The sequence below is a fragment of the Pollachius pollachius genome (assembly GCF_949987615.1).
Source record: "Pollachius pollachius genome assembly, chromosome: 8".
NCBI lineage: Eukaryota > Metazoa > Chordata > Actinopteri > Gadiformes > Gadidae > Pollachius > Pollachius pollachius.
The window spans coordinates 15,682,629-15,704,833 of record NC_136941.1 but is presented as its reverse complement, the minus strand read 5'-3'; the positions used below and the strand labels follow the sequence as shown (position 1 = coordinate 15,704,833).

At 49.0% G+C, this 22,205-nt stretch overlaps 1 protein-coding gene across 6 annotated transcripts in view; it reads right to left on the bottom strand.

The window, feature by feature from the left end:
- The window catches only part of iqsec1a (IQ motif and Sec7 domain ArfGEF 1a), a gene marked incomplete at its 5' end in the record, with an annotated part of 81,507 nt that overhangs the window by 4,798 nt on the left and 54,504 nt on the right, over positions 1–22,205 (bottom strand). For 4 of the 6 annotated variants that reach the window (XM_079742154.1, XM_079742149.1, XM_079742153.1 and 1 more), the window contains 11 exons: positions 1,568–1,744; positions 4,766–4,927; positions 5,168–5,267; positions 5,533–5,658; positions 6,412–6,441; positions 7,146–7,285; positions 7,646–7,812; positions 8,442–8,564; positions 9,124–9,285; positions 9,913–11,198; positions 11,514–11,793. In XM_079742154.1, the coding sequence (XP_079598280.1) occupies positions 1,568–1,744; positions 4,766–4,927; positions 5,168–5,267; positions 5,533–5,658; positions 6,412–6,441; positions 7,146–7,285; positions 7,646–7,812; positions 8,442–8,564; positions 9,124–9,285; positions 9,913–11,198; positions 11,514–11,793 (2,753 nt within the window). Of the gene's footprint in view, positions 1–1,567; positions 1,745–4,765; positions 4,928–5,167; positions 5,268–5,532; positions 5,659–6,411; positions 6,442–7,145; positions 7,286–7,645; positions 7,813–8,441; positions 8,565–9,123; positions 9,286–9,912; positions 11,199–11,513; positions 11,794–12,349; positions 12,693–16,605; positions 16,908–22,205 lie in introns of those variants that run through there. The other 2 variants (XM_079742152.1, XM_079742150.1) reach the window with 2 other exon arrangements.

The following is a 22,205-nucleotide window of genomic DNA, read 5'->3' as shown; positions in this document are numbered from 1 at the left end:
TCCACCCATCAAATATGCTTGAAAGAATAGGAGGAAACCAAAGGACCGAAAATGAACCTTTAAAGCAATTTTGGGAAACCAGCCGTAGTAAGCTAGATTTTAAGCGTATCCAAATGAATGAAAAATCCCATCCCTCCCTTCAGGCACCCCTCCAAGCCACTCCACCAAAACACGTGACTAGCTTGCTTTAGCAATAGGTCTGCCAAGACTTGTGGAAGACTCCGGTTATCGGTTAGCATCGCATTATCAGTTCGCACAGGTAGTCGGGTATGTAGACAGAAAGATAGGCCGTACAAACATGTCATTCGGGCCAAATTAAATGTTTGGACGCGCTTATTAAAGGCCTGCGAAAGCCACAGATACAAAGAGCAGTCAAAAATAAAGACAGTTTGATTTATTGACTGCTGTTTGGATGAAAGAGAATTAAAAAAATATGACAACAAATGTTTCTGAAATAAATGAGCCACCCTTGCTTTGATAACCTAATTAGAAGAAGATAAAGGATTGCTGTTGTCCATCACTTTAATGAGTGCTAATTAATGCGTCCTCTGATTGGGCTAACTCCCACTCAGGGGTCAGGAGATGATCGCTTGGACCGAGCAGAAGGGCTGATCACCCAACAGACTGGACCCTCATCCCCCCAACACACATCCTCCTCCAGACTGGATTTCATTATATTATCACACATAGCGTAGTCATTATCCGGATGAAGTGGAATGGTTTCAAGATAGAGGGATTCATATATTGGCTTGGAGCAAAGATGTTGGGCCAGGCCACTTAGAACATTGATACATATGTATTTGCACATATACATCTATATTTGCACATATATCAATTCAATATATATACATGCAAATAAATGGAATGATTGTTTCGATTTGAAATGGTAGATACATTTGAATGGTTGATGATTCAGAATGGAATATGAGTTATATTAATAAAAAAAAGAAAACACATCTGAAATAGATGGGGGGGGGGGTAGATGTATGTCTGAAAGGAAAGACTTGTCATGGAATCAATTAGGAAGAAAATAAAACTTGTAATCTGTAACACAAGTGTGACAAGATAAATGAATACAACTGAAGCAGTTCAAAAGGTAATGGATGGATGACTTCCAGACATTGCGAATGCTAATTATCTTGCATTAAATCACCTTCATTCAAGCCTTTTGTGCTGCTATTCTCTTAGCTTAAAAAAGCTCACTTACATCAACTGTAGCAAAAACTGTGTGCAGCACGCCTTCAAAATAAAAGTTTTTGAACAAAAATAAATCAAGCAAACTGTGCTGAACACGCAATTTTTGTACATGAGTGACATTGAACGCATGGTATGGAGAACAGCTCCAAGATCAACACACTGAAGACCACTCCATAAATCCAGTTCTTCTCATTGCTATCCTCCAAAAAGTCAATGTAAACCCAACCAACCAATCGCATTATGTAGATTGTGTCCCTCCCCCCACTCCAGCAGAGTCCCGCCCCCATCCCCTCTGCTTGTGGATCAATGGAGAGTATGAACCGGCCTGGATTAAGGAGAGAGAGCGAGGCGAGCGAGGGGCAGTTGGTACCTGCGTCCGAGAGGTCTCGCAGGGAGCTGCTGAGGGCGCTCCTCTTCAACCCCTCCCCCATGGCGTAGGTGTCGTCCAGACTCCCGCGGTTCATGTTGCCGTTCCCCGCCTCCTTCTTCAGCCCGGAGCTCTGGGACATGCTGGGCCGCACCACGCCCTTCTGCTTCTCCAGCTCCGCTGTGGAGAAGGATAAGGAGAGTGAGGGCCGAGGCTGTGTACCTTTAGTGAGGACCGAGGCTGTGTACCGTTAGTGAGGGCCGAGGCTGTGTACCGTTAGTGAGAACCGAGGCTGTGTACCGTTAGTGAGGGCCGAGGCTGTGTACCGTTAGTGAGGACCGAGGCCGCCCTGTGTACCGTTAGTGAGGACCGAGGCTGTGTACCGTTAGTGAGGACCGAGGCTGTGTACCGTTAGTGAGGGCCGAGGCTGTGTACCGTTAGTGAGGACCGAGGCTGTGTACCGTTAGTGAGGGCCGAGGCTGTGTACCGTTAGTGAGGACCGAGGCCGCCCTGTGTACCGTTAGTGAGGACCGAGGCTGCTCTGTGTGCTGTTAGTGAGGACTGCTCTGTGTACTGTTAGTGAGGGCAGAGGCCCCTCTGTGTACTGTTAGTGAGGACCGAGGCTACTCTGTGTACTGTTAGTGAGGACCGAGGCTACTCTGTGTACTGTTAGTGAGGACCGAGGCTGTGTACCGTTAGTGAGGACCGAGGCTGTGTATCGTTAGTGAGGACCGAGGCTGTGTACCGTTAGTGAGGACCGAGGCTGTGTACCGTTAGTGAGGACCGAGGCTGCTCTGTGTACCGTTAGTGAGGACCGAGGATGTGTGCCGTTAGTGAGGACCGAGGCTGTGTACCGTTAGTGAGGACCGAGGCTGTGTACCGTTAGTGAGGACCGAGGCTGCTCTGTGTACCGCTGGTGAGGACCGAGGCCGCTCTGTGTACCGTTAGTGAGGACCGAGGATGTGTGCCGTTAGTGAGGACCGAGGCTGCTCTGTGTACCGTTAGTGAGGACCGAGGCCGCTCTGTGTAACGTTAGCGAGGACCGAGGCCGCCCTGTGTACCGTTACTGAGGACAGAGGCCGCCCTGTGTACCATTAGTGAGGACCGAGGCTGTGTACCGTTAGTGAGGACCGAGGCCGCCCTGTGTACTGTTAATGAGGACCGAGGCCGGCCTGTGTACCGTTAGTGAGGACCGAGGCCGCTCTGTGTACTGTTAATGAGGACAGAGGCCCCTCTATGTACTGTTAGTGAGGATCGCTCTGTGTACTGTTAGTGAGTACCGCTCTGTGTACTGTTAGTGAGGACCGCTCTATGTACTGTTAGTGAGGACCGAGGCTGCTCTGTGTACTGTTGACCAAGGGGGTAAATCTACAGTGGGGCAAAAAAGTATTTAGTCAGCCACCAATTGGGCAAGTTCTCCCACTTAAAAAGATGAGAGAGGCCTGTAATTTTCATCATAGGTATACCTCAGCTATGAGAGACAAAATGAAAAAAAAAAAATCTAGAAAATCACATTGTCTGATTTTTAAAGAATTTATTTGCAAATTATGGTGGAAAATAAGTATTTGGTCAATAACAAAAGGTCATCTCAATACTTTGTTACATGCCCTTTGTTGGCAATGACAGAGGTCAAACGTTTTCTGTAAGTCTTTACAAGGTTTTCACACACTGCTGCTGGTATTTTGGCCCATTCCTCCATGCAGATCTCCTCTAGAGCAGTGATGTTTTTGGGCCTTCGCTGGGCAACGCAGACTTTCAACTCCCTCCAAAGATTTTCTATGGGGTTGAGATCTGGAGACTGGCTAGGCCACTCCAGGACCTTGAAATGCTTCTTACGAAGCCACTCCTTCGTTGCCCGGGCGGTGTGTTTGGGGTCATTGTCATGCTGAAAGACCCAGCCACGTTTCATCTTCAGTGCCCTTGCTGATGGAAGGAGGTTTTCACTCAAAATCTCACGATACATGGCCCCATTCATTCTTTCCGTCACACGGATCAGACGTCCTGGTCCCTTGGCAGAAAAACAGCCCCAAAGCATGATGTTTCCACCCCCATGCTTCACTGTAGGTATGGTGTTCTTTGGATGCAACTCAGCATTCTTTCTCCTCCAAACACGACGAGTTGAGTCTTTACCAAAAAGTTCTATTTTGGTTTCATCTGACCATATGACATTCTCCCAATCCTGTTCTGGATCATCCAAATGCTCTCTAGCAAACTTCAAACGGGCCCGGACATGCACTGGCTTTAACAGGGGGACACGTCTGGCACTGCAGGATTTGAGTCCCTGGCGGCGTAGTGTGTTAGTGATGGTAGCCTTTGTTACTTTGGTCCCAGCTCTCTGGAGGTCATTCACTAGGTCCCCCCGTGTGGTTCTGGGATTTTTGTTCACCGTTCTTGTGATCATTTTGACCCCACAGGGTGAGATCTTGCATGGAGCCCCAGATCGAGGGAGATTATCAGTGGTCTTGTATGTATTCCATTTCCTAATAATTGCTCCCACAGTTGATTTCTTCACACCAAGCTGCTTACCTATTGCAGATTCAGACTTCCCAGCCTGGTGCAGGTCTACAATTGTGTTTCTGGTGTCCTTTGACAGCTCTTTGGTCTTGGCCATAGTGGAGTTTGGAGTGTGACTGTTTGAGGTTGTGGACAGGTGTCTTTTATACTGATAAGGAGTTCAAACAGCTGCCATTAATACAGGTAACGAGTGGAGGACAGAGGAGCCTCTTAAAGAAGAAGTTACAGGTCTGTGACAGCCAGAAATCTTGCTGGTTTGTAGGTGACCAAATACTTATTTTCCACCATAATTTGCAAATAAATTCTTAAAAAATCAGACAGTGATTTTCTGGATTTTTTTTTTCATTTTGTCTCTCATAGCTGAGGTTTACCTATGATGAAAATTACAGGCCTCTCTCGTCTTTTTAAGTGGGAGAACTTGCACAATTGGTGGCTGACTAAATACTTTTTTGCCCCACTGTATATCTGTGAACCCAACATATTTCCCCATGTGCCTTCTGTTTTGAGTCCTGCTCCACAAGGACTGCTGTTCATTGCTATAAGCTCGTTAAACGTTCTCCCTGGTGAACAGGGGCCGGTGTAACGGCTGCCAGGCCTCTGTTTCTACTTTACACGGTTTGAAGGGAACCGCGGGAACCTGGGCAGGGCGGCGGAGAGGGGGGAGGTAGAAAAGCGTGCTCTGCTCACACTCAATTCTGTATTTCTCCATTTCCTGGACTTCGGCAATCGACTCGCGCAAGTCGTCGGTGAACTTCTTGCGGTCCTGGGGGTTGGGGGCGTTGAAGTTGATGAGGACTTTGATGTCCGCGCCAGGCACGGCCGACGTCAGTCTGATGCCGTTGGGATAATCTGCAGTGGCAACGGCAGAGAGGGAGAGGGAGAGGGAGGGGGGAGAGAGAGAGAGAGAGGCGATGACTTGACATGCCGTTGATCAGAGAGCAGTAAAAGCAGCACGGGTAGCGTCTGTGTGAACTGAGGAGAGCGATCGTCACGCTGCAGTGCGACAGATGCCCTTCCTATGGCTGTGGCAAACGCATATAGGACGTTAATCAACGGGAGAAGGTATTAGGCGCTGTGTGTGCTACTTACACTGATTCTCAAACAGCATGACTTGCATCCCGTAGAGCGAGAAGGACTGCCTGAAGCTGTACGTAACAGAGTTCTTCTTTTTCTGGAAAATCTTGGTGACCTGATATCACACACGCACACACACACACGAATAGGGTTGAATCAGAACAGAGATCGATCAATACCCAACTAATATTACTATTTAGTTACCCGTAATTCATTCAGCCAAAGCACTACAGTGAATGTTTACCAGATACAGGGCATCAAGGAGGAGATAAGAAGTATTCCTCAAGTAGGCCTACAGATGTTTGACCCCGGTAAACAGCCAGACACCCGACCCACTAGCATTTCATTAAGCACGCCCGCCGACGGGAAGGGTACCGTACCACGAGGAGGTCGTTGAACAGGAAGATCTCCCGCTGGTGGAGGCCCAGCTTCTGCACCTTGTTGGGGTCCGGCACCTCAAACAAACGGCAGTAGCACACCAGCCTGCGGTGGGGCAGCGACAGCACCTACGGATGGGGGGTTGAAGAAGGACAAATGACCTCACAGAAATGACCGCCTCCAAAGAGTGTCACCCAGAGAACAGGGTGCCAATCCCTGTTAGCACCTGGAAAGGAAACAGAAGAACAGACCGCTTTTTCCACAAGCTAGAGCAGGCCCAGAGGTCACCCATCGATTGGATTCACATGTGTGCGCTTTGTGTTTTTACACTATGGTTATAATAAGTACAGCGAGATTGGAACAGGTTTAGCTGTTTTCCTTTTAAAAAGCTGTGGGTTTTAGGATCAGATTAAAGGATTTCCAAACTCAATGCGACACGCAGCCAACTGGTACCGATCCCCACGTCATTGAGCAATACGCAAGTAATGCAGAGTATAACAATACACACAGGGATCCACTGGGATTGAAGGACTAGAAATGCAGTCCAACATCTTGTCTATGTTGTTTGTCCAGCTGCTACGTGTGGGGTGGTTAATGGGCCTGGCAGTGATGTACAACCCCTGCTTTGTACGGCATCTGTAAACAACTGCTAGCTCTCTGTCGTAACTACTGAAGCTGTCCCCCAGTTTGCCTTACAGCCTCCTGTAAGATATATGCTGTATTTAGCCCTTTAGAAGGCAAAAGTACAGGTAGTCCATTCGGTGCAGAGCCTTAAATAAGGTGGATTTACAAACCCAGGACAAGCAGCATAACAGGCAGCAACGGATGAACCAAAGACAAATGATGGCTGACAGTGAATCCATTTACAGAGTATAACTTACACATCCAAGGCCGTGGTGGAGGGAACCGATCTAACAACAGAGAGTGAGAGAGAGGTTACATAGAGGCACAGATATAGAACGGGTTTCACAGCCCCATGAGGTAACTTCCTGACCGGGGAGCAGAGCCCAGAACAGGAAATGAAGATTCAACTTCAGATATCTATAATGTCCAAAAGGCTGGTCTAAGAACGCGTGGTGCCTGAAGGAGCCTGCCGCGTGGGTCTGCCACGTTGTAATGACGTTAATGTGAAGACAGATCTTCCCGTAAGCCCAAGCCCACTGCGATCCCCCACCGCTGGGCCCGATTACTGAAGAAAGCCCTTATTGTCGGTCGCTTTTCCTCTACACTTGTGGTGCTTTAGCTGGGCCATAAGATCAATGCGTTTTTAAAAGCTTTTTTGAATACATCTCTTTAGAATGTCCTTTAATTGTGTTACCACTGCCGTAAGGGAATGAATAACAGCCTTGTAGGACCCAGTTGAAACGGAGGAAACGTCAGAGATGTAATAACATTATGGTTTTCATAGTGTACATTCTTCCTTTGTCCCTCACCTACTGCTCTCCCTCCATCTGGATATGTTTTTAGTCTTTGTACTCTCAATGTCTCCTTCTCTACCTACCCTCAGAAATACGGCGAGGAAAAGGCCAATTTTTGTTGTCACGCAGCATATCGCGCAGTATATCACAATAGCATATGGTCATGGATTATTACTTAAAGACGGAGGTAAACATACCGGTTTCTTGCCGACGATGAGCTTCTCCACCTTTTGCACCTGGGAGACGTGGTCCTCGTTGGTCTTCAGCTCCCGCTTGCGGATCCTCTCATAGATCCCCACCAGGGTCTCCCTGGGGATGTCCTCGCCGTCGTCCACCCCTGGGGCAGAGCACACACACACACACAGGTTAGCGCAGAAGCACTTTCATAACGAATAGAATACACATACATCTCTCTGTGTGTATGAACAACAGTTCATGCACACACCGACAGCGGAGCCAACCATGCAAGGCGACAGCCAGCTCATCGGGAGCAGTTAGGGTTAGGGGTCTTGCTCAGGGACACCTCGACACTCTGCTAGGAGGAGAAGAGTGTTGTGGTGTCAGGAGGAGCTAGGAGGCTACAGAGACCTTCATTGATTTTAACCTTAAAATCTCTCACTCCCTCTTTCTCCAAGATAGAATGCATGCTGCATACTCTATCACGATATAACACTGCATAATCATTAGACTTGGGTACCTCGCAGGTTCTTGATGAAGTCCTCCATCTTCATCTTCCTCTCGGGCTTGACGTTGGGGCTGTACATGTCCGTGTTGAGGAGGATGATGGCGAAGGCCAGGATGAAGATGGTGTCCGGGTTCCTGAACTGACGCACCACCGTGGGGTTGCAGATGCAGTACCGCTGGCTGGGGGACAGACCGTAATGTCAGCATCACGTCGATAAAGCCACAAACAACATATTTTGTTGATGAGTGCTTCCTAAGCTAAGAAAACACAGAATAAGTGCCAAAGCATTCTTCACTTAGAGGCGCAGGTTGTATCTGCCGTGTGGAGGCTTTTCAAGGTTGCGTGAGGGACAGCACCATTTACTCATGCAAGAGTAACGCTCGCCCCGGCTCCTTCTGGCCCTTAATAAAACATCCCGGTGCTACAGTCATGAGCTTTAGCTAGGGCCATAGCAAGACGTACAAACTGTGATCAAGTTAACGTAGGAAGTTCCTTTTTATTTTGTGTACAAACGAGGAACAGCCAAAACTGTTTCAGGAACAATATGTTTCAAGGGTTCTAGGTATATGTAAGAGGCATTGACAGAGGCATGATTGTCAGGTTTCAAGGTCATATAACCCATGTTTCTTTTTTCCTACACAGATGGCTCAAACATCTGGGTCACCTGACTTTCATCCCCCAGGGATGGTCATTGTATATTTATACTGGATATTTCGACCTGCCGAGGCCTCTGGTTGTGGTGTCTTCTCATTGGTTGTTTCGGCCTGTGGGTTGTGTTTGAATGCTCCGCTGTTATCTGCCCACTAACCTGTAGGCTTCGATAAGGCGCTCCACTTTCTGGGCCTCGCCCTGCACACGGATGTGGTTCTGGAACTTCCTGAGAGCCTCGTCCAGCTCCATGCTCTGGAAGTCCATCTCGTCCACCACACAGCTGGAACACACACACACACACACACACACACGCACACACACACACAGGAAGATGAATCAGAGAGCATTAGGAAACATTCAAATGGGAGGTGAGAAAGATAAAAAGTGGCCAAACTATCACAGTAATACATAGACAAAGACCCAGCTTCTCTGCTCCCAAGGCTGCCATTGTATGATGTCTTGCAGACAAGGTAAATCATATTTAATTCAATACCAAGATCAGTGAAGATTAGGTCTTAAGTGAAGTCTGTTTATGGAAGCGGTGGGGGGACACAGGATCTCTTGTCACACTAGCACCAGTCCTCCATATCACAAGCAGAATCAAACCAAGTGTTTGTTTAGGAATACGTCATTTCATGCAACCCATGTTTGACATTGCATTCCTTAAATGTAATTGACTCTCATTACGTATAATTTCATCTTATTACATGAATACCAAAAACAGATTTGATCTGATAAGTGCACAGAATGGGGTAATGACTTGCTAAAACAAACTCTTCGTTCTAATAGGATGACAGATGAATGCAATGCACGGCTGAAAAAGAACAAACAATGCTTACTCCAAGACATCTCTGTTGAACTGCTTCTGTCTGTTGCCAAGGAATTCACCAATCATCTGCCTGCTGAGGCCTTTCCTCTGCAGCAGGAAGTGGGCCACGCCCACAGGGGTGTCAGGAACAAACCCTCTCTCGATCAGGTACTGTATTCCCTTCTCTGGCTTCCTAAAAATATAAGAAAGGGGAAACACTGAATATTTTAGGTTGGAACCATTACATTAAAGAAACAGCACAGATAAAGCTGTGTTCATCCATTACACATGAACTAAAGTTCTTTAGTTCAATGCTGCAAGAATAAAGTTTGAAGGGAGACATTTCATATTGCATTTGTCAGGAGTAAAAATTGTATTGTAAAGAAAGAAAAACTAAGACAACATTGATTTGCTTTGTCTGGGCGTGTGTTTAAAACGGTCCAATGGCTTGGCCTCAGGTGCACCGCTCATCTTAACAACTTCACACTCGACACGGCACTTCCTGTGGACCCCAGCCATACAGCTGTCAAGTCTGAAGTCCATTGGATGAACGGTTGTCGAGAAAAAAGTCGAAGGACAGACATAATGAGACCCGGAATAAATGGCACTTTCACGGCCAGGATTTGAAACAACTATATATTCTTGTATTGGAGTATTCCTGGGTGTAGTACTACACACAGTTCACTGTGAAACACTTGAGTGAGTTAAACGTTAGGTATGCTCTCTGAACGGCCCATTCTCTCAACAGCCCTACACATCAGTGGAACTTAAACCGCCCGCAATTAGCGGTGAACACCCCCCTCCTACTTGCAGCACCTACTTGTTGAAGAGGTTCAGTCCGATGCGGTAGTGCCTCTTCCGGATCACGTCGTTGCTGAACACGGGCGAGTCCCAGCTGTTGCGCGTCTCCTTGTGGTACGTCTGCTTGCTGAGGGTCTGCTCCCGCAGGCTGTCCCGGGACGACGACTCGGAGCTGCAGTTGATGGTGTCGTTGGAGTTGGACGTGCTGTTGATGCTGTCGTTGTCCCCGTCGGAGAAGTCCGACTCCGACTTGCTCTGCCGATTGGCCGAGCCGTTGATGGCCAGGTGGCCCTCCAGCTGGCGGTGGCGGTGCCGCAGGGGCGCGTCCTCGTCCCGGGACGAGGTGCGCGGCGGCGGGGGCCCGTGGGAGATGTGCTTGGGGCTGGCCTGGGAGGACGTGACGATGTGGCTGTGGGGGTCGTACACGGGGGGCCGCTTGACCGAGCTGCGGTCCGAGCGGTCGCTGTGCTCCGCCGAGCTGTCGCTGGGCGGCTGGATGGTGAGCAGCGGGAGGTGGTCCATGCGGAGCCGCTGCTCCTGGCACTCCAGGGACGGGGTGCTGCGGCAGCTGGTGTCCGTTTCCCGGCCCTCGTCCTTGGGGTCCATGGGCCAGTACTCCTGGGAGGAGGAGTTGACCGAGCGCAGCCGTACGTCCGACTCCGTGCTGGAGGGCTGCTCGCCCGAGCGGGAGCGGGCCATGGCGGGGGCCATGTCCTCCTCGTCGATGTACAGCGTGACGTCGCTGTAGGACGCCATCATCTCATCGCGCAGGCGCCCGGGGGAGGGCCCGCGGCGGTGCGACTTCCTCTGGTAGGGCGCCTCCCGCACCATCTCGGCGCAGCCCATGGCGTCCGGGTCGGGCCCCTCGTCGCCCTGCAGGCTGCGGCAGTTGAGCGCGTCGTCGATGGACTCGGCCAGGGACTTGACCTGCCGGGAGAAGGCGTCCTCCAGCTCCGTGATGGCGTCGCTCAGGTCCCCCTGCGGGGCGGGGTGGGCCGCCATGTTGGCCTGCTGGTGGCCCTCCATGTCGCCGCAGTCCGACGGCCCCAGGGGGCTACCATCCTCCGTCATGGACACCTGCCGGCCCTCAAAGTACGAGCTGTGCACCTTCTCGGGGCCTTCGAAGGAGAGCTGCATTCTCATGTTGGACAGAACGATGCGTCGGGACATGCGGTTCTCCGACATGGAGCTCCGGAGGCGTTCAAAGTTCTTGTTCATCTGGTACTGGCGGAAGGCCGTCTGGATGGTGCGCGCCGCATGGCGGGTTATGAAGCGGCCACCGTATTTACGCTCCAGCATCTCCACCTTGGAGGAGAGGGACGACACAACGACTCTTTCAGCACCCCAACCACCAAACCGTTAACGGCCATTGGTTTTAGGTTTTGCTGGTTGTAATCGCTAACACTAGCACTTCATGTCTCGGACGTTCTTAAAGACGCTAAAGAATGGTTGACGAGCACTTATTATCAAAGCACATCCCGATCTCATTTTATGTATGGAAGCTGTACGGAATCCTTGGATCCGATGTCTGTTCATCTATAATAATACTAATTAACGTTTTTGAACCATTGAGGCTAGAAAAATTTCCTAGAAAGAAATAACGTGGTTATGCTAAGCTACCTGCTTGTCCTGGAGGTCGGCCGAGAGCTCATAGCTCTCGGAGAGCGAGCGGGAGCGTTTGATGGCCTCCTCCTCGGCCTGCTTGCGGAGGATGGACTGCGAGTGCTGGAGCTTGGGCCGGCGGGGCCTCTGGGGGCCCGGTTGGACCCCGTGGCTGTAGAGCGGGCCGTCGAAGCGGTCGGGGCTGATGGCCGAGCCGTGAGTCACTGGTCCTCGGCCGTAGCCTGCTCCGCCGTCCAGGGAAGGGCCGCTCTCGCCAGGCCGTCCATCCCCTTCCACACTGCAGGAGGAGAAGAAGAATAGGACCAAGGAGAGGGAGGAGGAGAAGTAGAAGGAGAGGAGGAGGACAGGGAGGAGGAGGAGGAGAGGGAGGAGGAGGAGGAGGAGGAGGAGGAGAAGAAGAAGAAGAGGGAGGAGGAGAATGGTTTAAATATGGCACTATATATCTATATATACTATATATACACTATATATAATACAACACTTGGCAAGTTATGGTAGATATAATGTCAGAGTTCATTGAGCAGAGATATTTAGACTGCGATTTGGAGGGTTCAGCCATTGAAGCTTCTTGCCCATGCATGGGGAAAACCTGTGCAAAATGTTCAATGGTGAAGTTAACACTACAGAGTGAATTTAAGAGTGTATAGTAGACCTGCAGAGCCAATAATACACAGAAGGCAAACTCACTGGACAGAGAGTCGACACAATATGGTTTCAAGGACATTTTGAAAAATAAGCCTTAAGATTTACTTCCTTATGATATATTGGGCCAACTTCCTTTAACAGACACACACAAAAAAAACACCCGTTAAAAAAATCAAGATTCTACTCACTCACTCTTACTTTCTGCCGCACTAACAGAAAACTGCCTAATCCGGAAAGACTTTCTATTTTCTATAAAATGCCAACTCTTCCTCCATATCTTGTCCACCATTCTTGCTCTCTCTCTTTCTCTCTCTGGTGAGGTCCAGAGTACAGAGGCTTCACCAGGAAACTAAAGGCTAAGAATCTGCAACAGCCAATCACTGAAGATAACAGACAAAGTTACATCACGTTTGGCGTAAAGACAACTGACCGCTCCGATATATGTTACAAAGTCCAGCTCAGTGGAGAGTAACAGAATAAATATAGCATTAGCAGTCCTTTAGAGCTAAGTGAGGTGCTGCAGTATCTATGTATTCGTTGCCAATGGCTCACTCGCCTGGCACTAACTATTTCGTTGTTCACTGCTCTTACTTCTCTAAAAGCAGTCGTATGTGTTTGCGTAGTGACCTGACACACCCATGCACTGTACACAAACCACTTCCTTCATTGGACAGTTGAAATCAAAACACAAGAGCCTGCCTGCGACCAGATGGCAACTCGCTGTGAAGTCGTCAAAGTCACAAACATCCAAAATTGCAATATGTTTTGCATAACAATGCTAGCTGTCGAAAAATCTACGTATTCTTTCGTACATTTTTATCTATCTAAACATTTCTTAAAAAAAAAAAGTCTTCGAGGAACAATTACCCAATATCCGTTTTACTATGAATATACCCATAATACTATAGTATTACCCTAATCTGACTTGCCCCATCATAGTTAGTTGACATACTTATGCACTAAAGTCAATTATGGGAGTATCAAATTGGTATAGTGGCCCTAAAGATACTCTTCAAAGAGAGCTTTCTGGACCAGCAGCTGTGTCTCAACCAAACAGAGAAGACACCAAAACAAACCCAGTGAACCAACACTAGGGATGAGAATCCCCAACCATCTGCCCAGGCAAACTGTGAAGCAGCCTCAGTGTAGAATTCACACCTTGCATCCTCTCACAGCTCAGGAATACACACAATTTTCATGACTCCCTTCTGTCTGACTGGACCGGAATTTACATTGTCTAAACATTGTGTGATTGGTGATTGAATATCAAGATCATAAACTAATTGGGAATCAAAGATGGAGCACATTTTGTGCATTAGAAGTCAGTGCAGCTAAACTACATCTCTGAAGTGACCCTGTTGGATTGTATTTACTTTATTTGTCAGCCGCTAAAACATTTAAAGCTCGCCAAGCCCAACTAATGGAGGATTTAAGAAAGCATTGTATCGTGTACAATCGTGTACTCTCTCTCAGAGAGAGAGTAAAGGCAAGAGCAAGAGCAAGAGAGCAAGAGAGAGAGAGAGAGAGTGCGAAAGAGAGAGAGAGAGAGAGCGCGAAAGAGAGCGAGAGAGAGAGCGAGAGCGAGAGCGAGAGCGAGAGAGAGAGAGAGAGAGAGAGAGGGGTTTGCATGCACTTCCTTTTTAAAAGGCAGCAAGAGAACCATATCTAAAAAAAGGGCGATGGAGAGAGGAAGGCAGGTGGTAGAAGTGCTCCAGCACTCTCGTTCTGAGGCTCCTACCCCACTCTGTCAGGTCAGTCGCTTGCGATGGAGCATAAAGAAGAAGAAAAAAAAGAGAAAGCAGCGGTTCACAGAGCAGATGTTTCAGCGCTGTAATGGCCGTGAGTGGAGGGAGAGAGGAGGACTCTGAGGACACAACTCCAATAGGAGAGCATGTCGAGTGTGGGGAACAACCATTGCAACAAGCACATCACTGCCTGGCTCAAACACAAGAGCCAACCAGCGCCACACGACATGTTGTCAATCAGCCATTCATCCCCGCATAATTAGCGGTTGTTGTCGTCCTTGTGTAGATTGGTGAGAGGCCCACCTATAGTGGAGCTCGTCGCACGCTGTATGTGTGCATTGACCCAGTGGGTTTCCTCCTATCGGTGGTCCTGCCGTATCCATCACAAAGCCCACCATGCTTCTGATCTACTCAGCAGCTGGCAGCCATTTACAGCCGTGGGTTTCTCTATGGTTTTGTGGTCCCTTTTGGGGTTGGGGTTAGTAGGGGTAAAAGTGGGGTCTTGATACCACCTCTCCTTCCTCCTAGCCCTCTCCACATCCTGGACCATCAGGGCCCAGGTTCCCCCGCCCCCCTTCGTCGTCTGGCCATGTCTCGCCAGCTGGACCCTGGGGAGAAAAACATTCCACCAGTCCCGGAAAAGAGGAGTCACCTCTACAGGCGTTGGGGGAATAGAGGATTGCTAATGAAGTGCAGGCTGGAGCTGGGGAGGGGAAGGGGGAAACAAGGAAGGGATTTCCAGTGTAGTGCTATGGCCGTAAACTCCCGCTCGCCTCTGGAGCCCAGGCATGAGGCACCGCTGTGCATGTTTTTCTAATCAACGCTGTAATGCTTGCTCAACTCCTGCAGCCCTCCACAAAGTCACATTCAAAGTTTTTGGGTTGTTCAATTAATTAAAAAAAAACCTAAATGAAAAGCTGATCTTTTTAATGGTCCACTTCACATTGAAATCCACATATTTTTAAGCCCACTTAAACCATGAACTGGTCGTAATCTATAACCAGACCTGCTCACCATGGACACAATGTACTGTATTGCTGACAACATATACTCTCCTAACACAACAAGGGCACGTATTTTCTACTTCTACTTATAAAGTACTCATAAACAGAGGCCTGTCATGACAACATCCATGCAAGGTACATTTCTCCAGGTCAAAGTTCACCAACCCCCATCGGGAGATGTTAATGAACTGCTGCAAATGCTGCATTCAGTAAGGTCAACTGCACCATCAACTCTTAGGGAAAAATTATAACCGAAGGGTTTGTGAAGTTTGTGAATGGAAAGACTGTTTTAACCTGCGAACGCTGCGCGGCGCCGACAGTATTTATCCAACACGAGCTTGATAGGCATCAGGGTTTGATAGAGATCGGTATTTTACTTGTTTTGTCTACTTTCGGAGAGCCTAGCGGAGGGGTTAGCGTTCCCTTGGGACACGGATGGGAAGGGAAAATGTTTCCAGTGCCCTCTCTTGTGACCTGGCCAGACACGTCACAGCTGTTCCCTCAGAGGTCCACTCTCTGCCACGCTCCTCATCCAATGGGGCCTTATTTACAAAGAGGGTAAACAACGCCTTCCAAACCTTGCAATCATTCCCGATAAATGTATTTAACCCACCTCCCTCTTCCCCTCTTCGCTTCATGGAGGAGGGTAAGCGTTGGTGGCCACTTTGCTCCGTTTACTGTAAATTGTGACACATTATCATTTGTGAGGCCAAAATGTATTCTGGTCCACAGAGGTCTGATGTGGAGGGCCGGTAGACATTTCACCATCGTACACTGTACGATTACAGTCCTCCATCAATTTCGGTTGCTAGATCGACATAATTGATCACCAATATGTTTTCAGCATGACATGAACAAGAGTCCCACACCAACAAAGCAGAACCAAAATATAAAAACAAAGCAACGAGACGGTTGAGAGAACTTCCCTCTGACCGAAGGCAACCGTTAAGGGAGAGAGAGCGAAGCTCCACCCTGACCCCGGTCATCCGCCCGCTCTAGTTCTGGCCCTGAACCCGAACCCACCACCTCCGTCGGTTCCCTGCACGTAGCGACGGGCTAACGTGGCAGGCAGCACATGTCACCGTCATCCATTATTGAATAATCTGCCCGGCCACCCTCAGCTGTCCGCACCTGCCCTTGAGCAGAAGTCATGCCTCGAGCAGAATCACGCAGCAGCAGCAGCCGAGAGGCGAGCGCTGAGGGACACGGCACACCACAGGAATGTCCTTCAAATTAGCCAAGGGGAGGGGCCGTAGACAGAGCCCTTTGATGGAACACTATAGGTTTGATAAGACTGTAACTGCAAACAGATTGAATGACATCTAAGAGGAGATGCACGCTGTACTGTACTCTGTGTGCTAGGGGGCGGGCACGCAGAGTTTATCCCGCCATCTCTTTTGTCGGGTTCTGGCTGTTGTTAAGACAAATACTGTCAACCCAGGTGCTAAACAGAATACATTTCCTTTGTATACATGGAATCCAAGCGCCGTTTCACCATCATAGGCAAAGAGTGTTATCTTAACAAAGCCCTTTGAATTTTGGCAACCTGGCGTAACCTTACCCAATGACCAATCACACACACACACACACACACACACACACACACACACACACACACACACACACACACACACACACACTATCACTCACACACACACAAAACTGTCACACCATGCAGTGTCCCGTTACCCTTACCCGCGGGCTGGCTCTAGTTCCAGCAGAGACTGGGTCCTCTCCGAGTTACACTGTAAACACCACATGCTGGCCAGCAGTCACAAGACAAGGTACTCCAAACATAACCGGTCCTCCGCTGCTCAACTCTCAGCACACATATCCCCCGGTGTCAGCCCTCGGCCAAGGCGGCTCCCTCAACGTAGCTCTGGGCTGTGTGTGTGTGTGTTCCCATCGCTGTCCTCTTTGCTATGGAGGTTGGGGGGTGGGAGGGAAAGGCTCGGCGTGGAAGATGATAGGTGTCTGGGGCGGTTAAAGAAGCAGAGTCTGTTATATCTCCTCTCTTCTCTCCTCGGCTGGTAAACCGGGCTGTTAGGCTGGAGTGTGTGACTGGCTGGGAAGGGGGGGGGGGGGGATGTGCCAGGCTCTGTGCAGTATGGAAGGGGGGCGGGGAGCATGGAAAGGGGGTGTTGGAGCAAAGGGGCTAAGGGGGAGTGTGTCAGAGAGAGAGAGAGCAAGAGCACGAGAGAGAGAGAGGCAGAGGGAGAGAGGGAGTCAAGGGGATGGAATTCTTTCTGCGTTGGGGCGAACGCGTGACTTGAGAATACAAATGGCCCTGGACCAAGGTTGAGATGTTTTTTCATGGAATGCTTTCAAGGGAAATATGAGGAAATGACGGGAACACGGCTGGGAAAGAGACAGAAATACACACACACACACAGACTTAAGAGATTTACGAGGCAACAATAAAGACAGAGTTGTGTGGCCGTAAACAAAGGAATGGAGGATGAGCAGAACGGGATCCTCCAGACAGAATTCCCTCTGCATGGTAGATGGATTAAGTCCCAGGAGCAGTAGACAGGGACAAGAGAGAGACACACACACACGTTCATCAGTCACAATGAGGGAGAAAAGAGGGAGCTGATGGAAAGAGTGAGGCTGGGCAGTCGTAGTTGGGGGATGCCAGAGCTTCCTGTCTGGAGAAGCCTTAGCTTTCCCACCGGGATGGACCTGGCGCAGGGTGAGAAAGGGGATGGCGAGCACAGCAGACCTCTACCTATAGAGCACAGCAGACCTCTACCTATAGAGCACAGCAGACCTCTATCTATAGAGCCTCTCGAACTCTACCGCGTCTTTAGACGCACGCAGCGAGAGAGTGCCTGCTCCGTGTTTGCCCTCTTCCACTTGGTGTCCATGTTTCTTCTTGTTGTCGTGGCTGTCCTGAGTCATCTCGCCAGTCTGGACGTCTTCAGCCAGAGAGAGATCGGGGGGAGGTGGTCCACAATTATGAGCATAGATTTGATGATATGATGCTCTCTTATCACCCCACTGAGAGGAGGTGGTAGAGGTGGATGTGGAGGTGGGTTGGTGAGGGTAAACTCCAACTTAACCCCTACCCCCTCCAACAGTCCAAGGTATTTTTCTTGTTGCGGGTATGGAGGCGGGGCCAGAGGAGGCAGAGGGGAATCACTCCCAGATGGCGGTTGTACACAAGGACGGCAATCACTGAGATGCGCGTCTCTGCGGGGCGGCGCCTACAGGCTTTAATTACAGGACCGGACCTTCCAAAACGATCACTTCCTGTCGCCCCGTTTTCATCTGGGGACTTCAAACAGAAGATTAACGGGGGGCAGACGACGGGACGTTTGCAGGGATAGAGGGGAGAAAAGGAAAGACATGTATGAAGGGGAGAGGGATGTTCTCCCTCTAGATTAAGGTGTACCACAGGAAACGGAGGATAAAGACAGAATGGAAAGATCGAGTCCAGAGGGAGCGAGTGAACAGAGCTAATTTACTCTGGAACAAAAGGCCCGTTGCTGCCATTAACGCACTGCTAACTGGAGGACTACACAGAGACACCCCGGCCCCCAAGCCCCTCCCCGCTGTCAGCCCGGACCCAATTACTTGTTTGACTAGCAACAAAAAAAATGCTGAGAACAAAACAGAAAGCAAATCCCGCCCAACAAATCCCACCATCACATTAACTCGCTCATTATTTTGTCGTCTTAAAACTCCCGGAGGGGCAACGGCAAAACTTAGAGAAAATGAGTTCTGAATATGATTAGGAACCCCAGGGCTGATCTTGGCCTGCAGTTCGATCACAGGGGGTGTGGAACTAGACCTTATTAGTTTGGGAATTAAATATGAACCAACATTGTATTCTGGGATATGTGATCACCATCCTCCCCGATCACCTCCTCTCGTTAATGCATGTCTCCGGGGCTGTGTGACTTAATTGCATGGGGGGGTGGGGGGGGGGGGGGGGGGGGGGGGTAGTAATGCGACTAATATAGTTACAACCGCTAAGTAGCCATGTACAATTATATTTTTGCACAAACTCAGCAATGCTCTCAGAAAAACTTTGACTTCCAAGTCTCTCATCTCTCTCCCAAATTTGGCCGACTCTAAACCTTTTCCAAGTGCAGCGTTTTCAGTCTTCCCTGTGTCTGGTTTACACCACCACCACCACCAGCACCACCGTCTGCACCTCGTACTGCTCTACAATGATGTCATGGGGGGGAATTCCGAGCAGAGGCCCCCTGTGTGTGAGCTCCGACCTCCACCTCCCCCCCACCCGACTCTCTCCTGTCAACTCAATGCACACGGTCCCCACTGCGTTTCAGCTCGCACTCCATCCCTCGCTTCACTGAGGTCCTCGCTTCCACACTGCACTCCTTTCCTTGAGGGCTCTAGCATGTGGCGGTTGTGTCGCCTCACAAATCAGACTTTAGATTAGTTATCTAAAGTCTGCAGACTAGCTCAATCTGGTCGAATGGGTGGTTTTGTTTTCTTTTGCTTCATTGTTGTTTGGACCAATCATGTTGCGAGAGGCAGCGATCTGTAAGCGGTGAACACAAACTCAACTTCAGGACTAGGGAATTTTCCCGCTGGGAAGACAAGCTTAAATATCCTGTCAGGAAACTGTTCTTGTGCGTTCTTTTATGGTCAAAGGGGCTGCATCGTTTTAATAATCAACACTGTTTGCCAGCCACTGTGGGAATACATTTTATAAAATCCCCTTCTGAAACAGCTGGCGCATTTTATTCCTTTTCTGTCTAATTTCTCCGTAACAAAACAGGAAACAAGGTGTAACTCTGCCCCATGTAATTGTTGGTTTCCGGTCCAGGCTCTGTGCAGTCTCCCCCCCAGAAGTTCTGCTATAACAAAGTAGGGTCGCTGGAGCCTAGATTAGGATGGATGGGACCTGGGTTGGGGCCAAAGAGCGCCCACTTACTCACTCACTGCTCAGGCTCATTTGGGTCGGTCTTAAATCGGTGTCCACCTACTCCTTGGTGGACATTGAGGTACGACACCCATTAGTCAGAGCACCACTGCATCATTCGGACTTGTCTTTTCCCATGGTAATATAATACATGGAGACGCATAGTACGGGAAGAAAGACGGCAAAGGAAACAATGAAGGGATGTGTGTCAAACGGACCTGGCTTCTCGAAAATGTGGTTGTAAGGTTTTGGGTTTTGAGAAAAAAAAAGGATATAAAAGAGTAGGAGTGTGTCGTGTTACAATGACATCACACACACAGACACACACCCTGTGTCTCAAATCTGCTTATGTTGGACGCTAAGCAGCAGAGAGAGAGAAAGCAGAGAGACGAATGGAAAATATAATGAAAATTCTGATCTTGCCCAGTCTGGAAGCAATTACAGACGGGGAAAGCAGTTGATGTCATAGTTTGTTACAGCAGCATGTGGCGGGAAACCTGTGAACTCGCTTTTATAGTCGCAGAAACGAAACTAACAAAAAAGTGTGTGTGTGGGGGGGTAGAGTATACGTTCTCCATAGACTCTCTGGGGAGCAGAATAACGTTTGTGCATAAGGAGGAGTCGACTGCGGCAGTATAAACAGGGCCGGCGTGCCGCTAGTTAGCGGAGCTGCCGGGTCAGTGTGTCTGAGTACAGCAGCAGAGTTGGAGCAGATGTGTCGGGGATCGGAGTGTAAACGATCAAAGATCTTTGTGTCTGTGGGCGGGGGGGCCGGGGGATACTCTTTAAATCATACTCGGTAATACTGATTATTCAGAAACACAAAGGAATAAGTTGCCTTTGAGTGTTCCGGGAAAATAAAAAGTTCACCGGAGGTTGCGTGTCTCTGTGTGTGTCTGTGTGTGTCTGTGTGTGCTGCTCAAGTGACGGAGATAGCTTTTGGCTTATTGCATGCGTGCGTGGGTGCATGTGTTTATGTGTGTGTATGTGTGTGCGTCTAGGCTAGTGTTTATAAATCCAGCATGATTTCAAGGAAGTTTAATGTTCTGAAGCATTGCCAGTAGCCTGGTAGCTCGCCAGCTCTGCACTACCACACTAATGAAAGCAACCCTTTTAAACAGAGCCTTCCTCCCAAAGCCTTTCTCTACCAATATGTGCATGAGTAACATTATGTGCACATTCACTAAAGCATTTGGTAAAACAAAATAGGTAAACATGCAGTAAAAGGCTGTGAAGCTGACATTTAACATACTTATCCTGGAGCCATTGTCTTGTTGGTTAGATTGAATATAAAAGCACAGAGAGGTTGTGCACACTATTACAACAGAGCCCTGTTTGTCCATTGATTGTGTTTGGGGCTGTTTTCTCATCCAGTTTATGACCAGAATCCATCATGTAAGCTCCGCCCGCCCCCCCCCCCCCCCCACACAGAAATACATGACGACGCCATGCCGTGCTAAAAATAGACCCCATGTGTGGTGACACGTTACGGTTAACACACACAATTAAAGAAACAAACACTGGGGAGGAGGAGAAGAAGAAGGAGGAATAAAATGGGGGACTCCTGGAGCTGATTACATATTTAGGAAACAAAATGGCCCCTCTTTGCAAAATACAAGGCAAGCTTTCAATTTTTCCCTCCCTTTGTGAAGGAACCATATGAAGGGCTTTTTTTAACTGACACAAGGGGATTTTGGAGGTCAGTTGGGAACAATAAAAACATGCATGCCCGCTAGTTGGAGGGTGCCACTGGGGCAGGCGCTCGCTGTGGATGGTTCCGGCTTACCGCTCCACTGAAAATATGACAAAGGCCAGGGATAGAAATACACACGCTGGTCATAAGGGCGTAACACGATAGCCTTACAAACCAAACAAATATAAATACAAAATCCCACGCCCTCAGAGGCGGGTCCTGTCAGAGAGACAGTGCCACCTACTGGATGTAAAATACATGACACCCCGTTTACAACCGCGCAGGCCACTCTGACCTCACTGCAGAGAGAAGGAGAAGGTCGGACACGGTTGTCACGTTGGGAGGCGGGGAGCGAAGGAAGGGGGGGGGCTTACAGTGGGTTATTCAAAGACGTAAAAAGACACAGTGTGACCTGTTTTTACTGGTAGGGAGGGGGCGCTGTGCAGAGTGCCATGTTCTATTTGAGGCTCTAGACACACCTCCAGTCTCAAGTCTCTGCACAGAGGACGGCCCGTGGACCGACCCATGCTGTGCAATGTGGCCACGTTTACAGCTCTACGGCAAACATTAGACAATATTTGAAAAGGATATTTAAGTTCATGCATGTTTTTTAAAAAAAAAGGCTATGGGAATACAATTTAAAGTATTTAATTATTATGAAGAGATGAGGAAGCAGCCTGCGTCCCTCTACGGTTTAACATCCTGTAG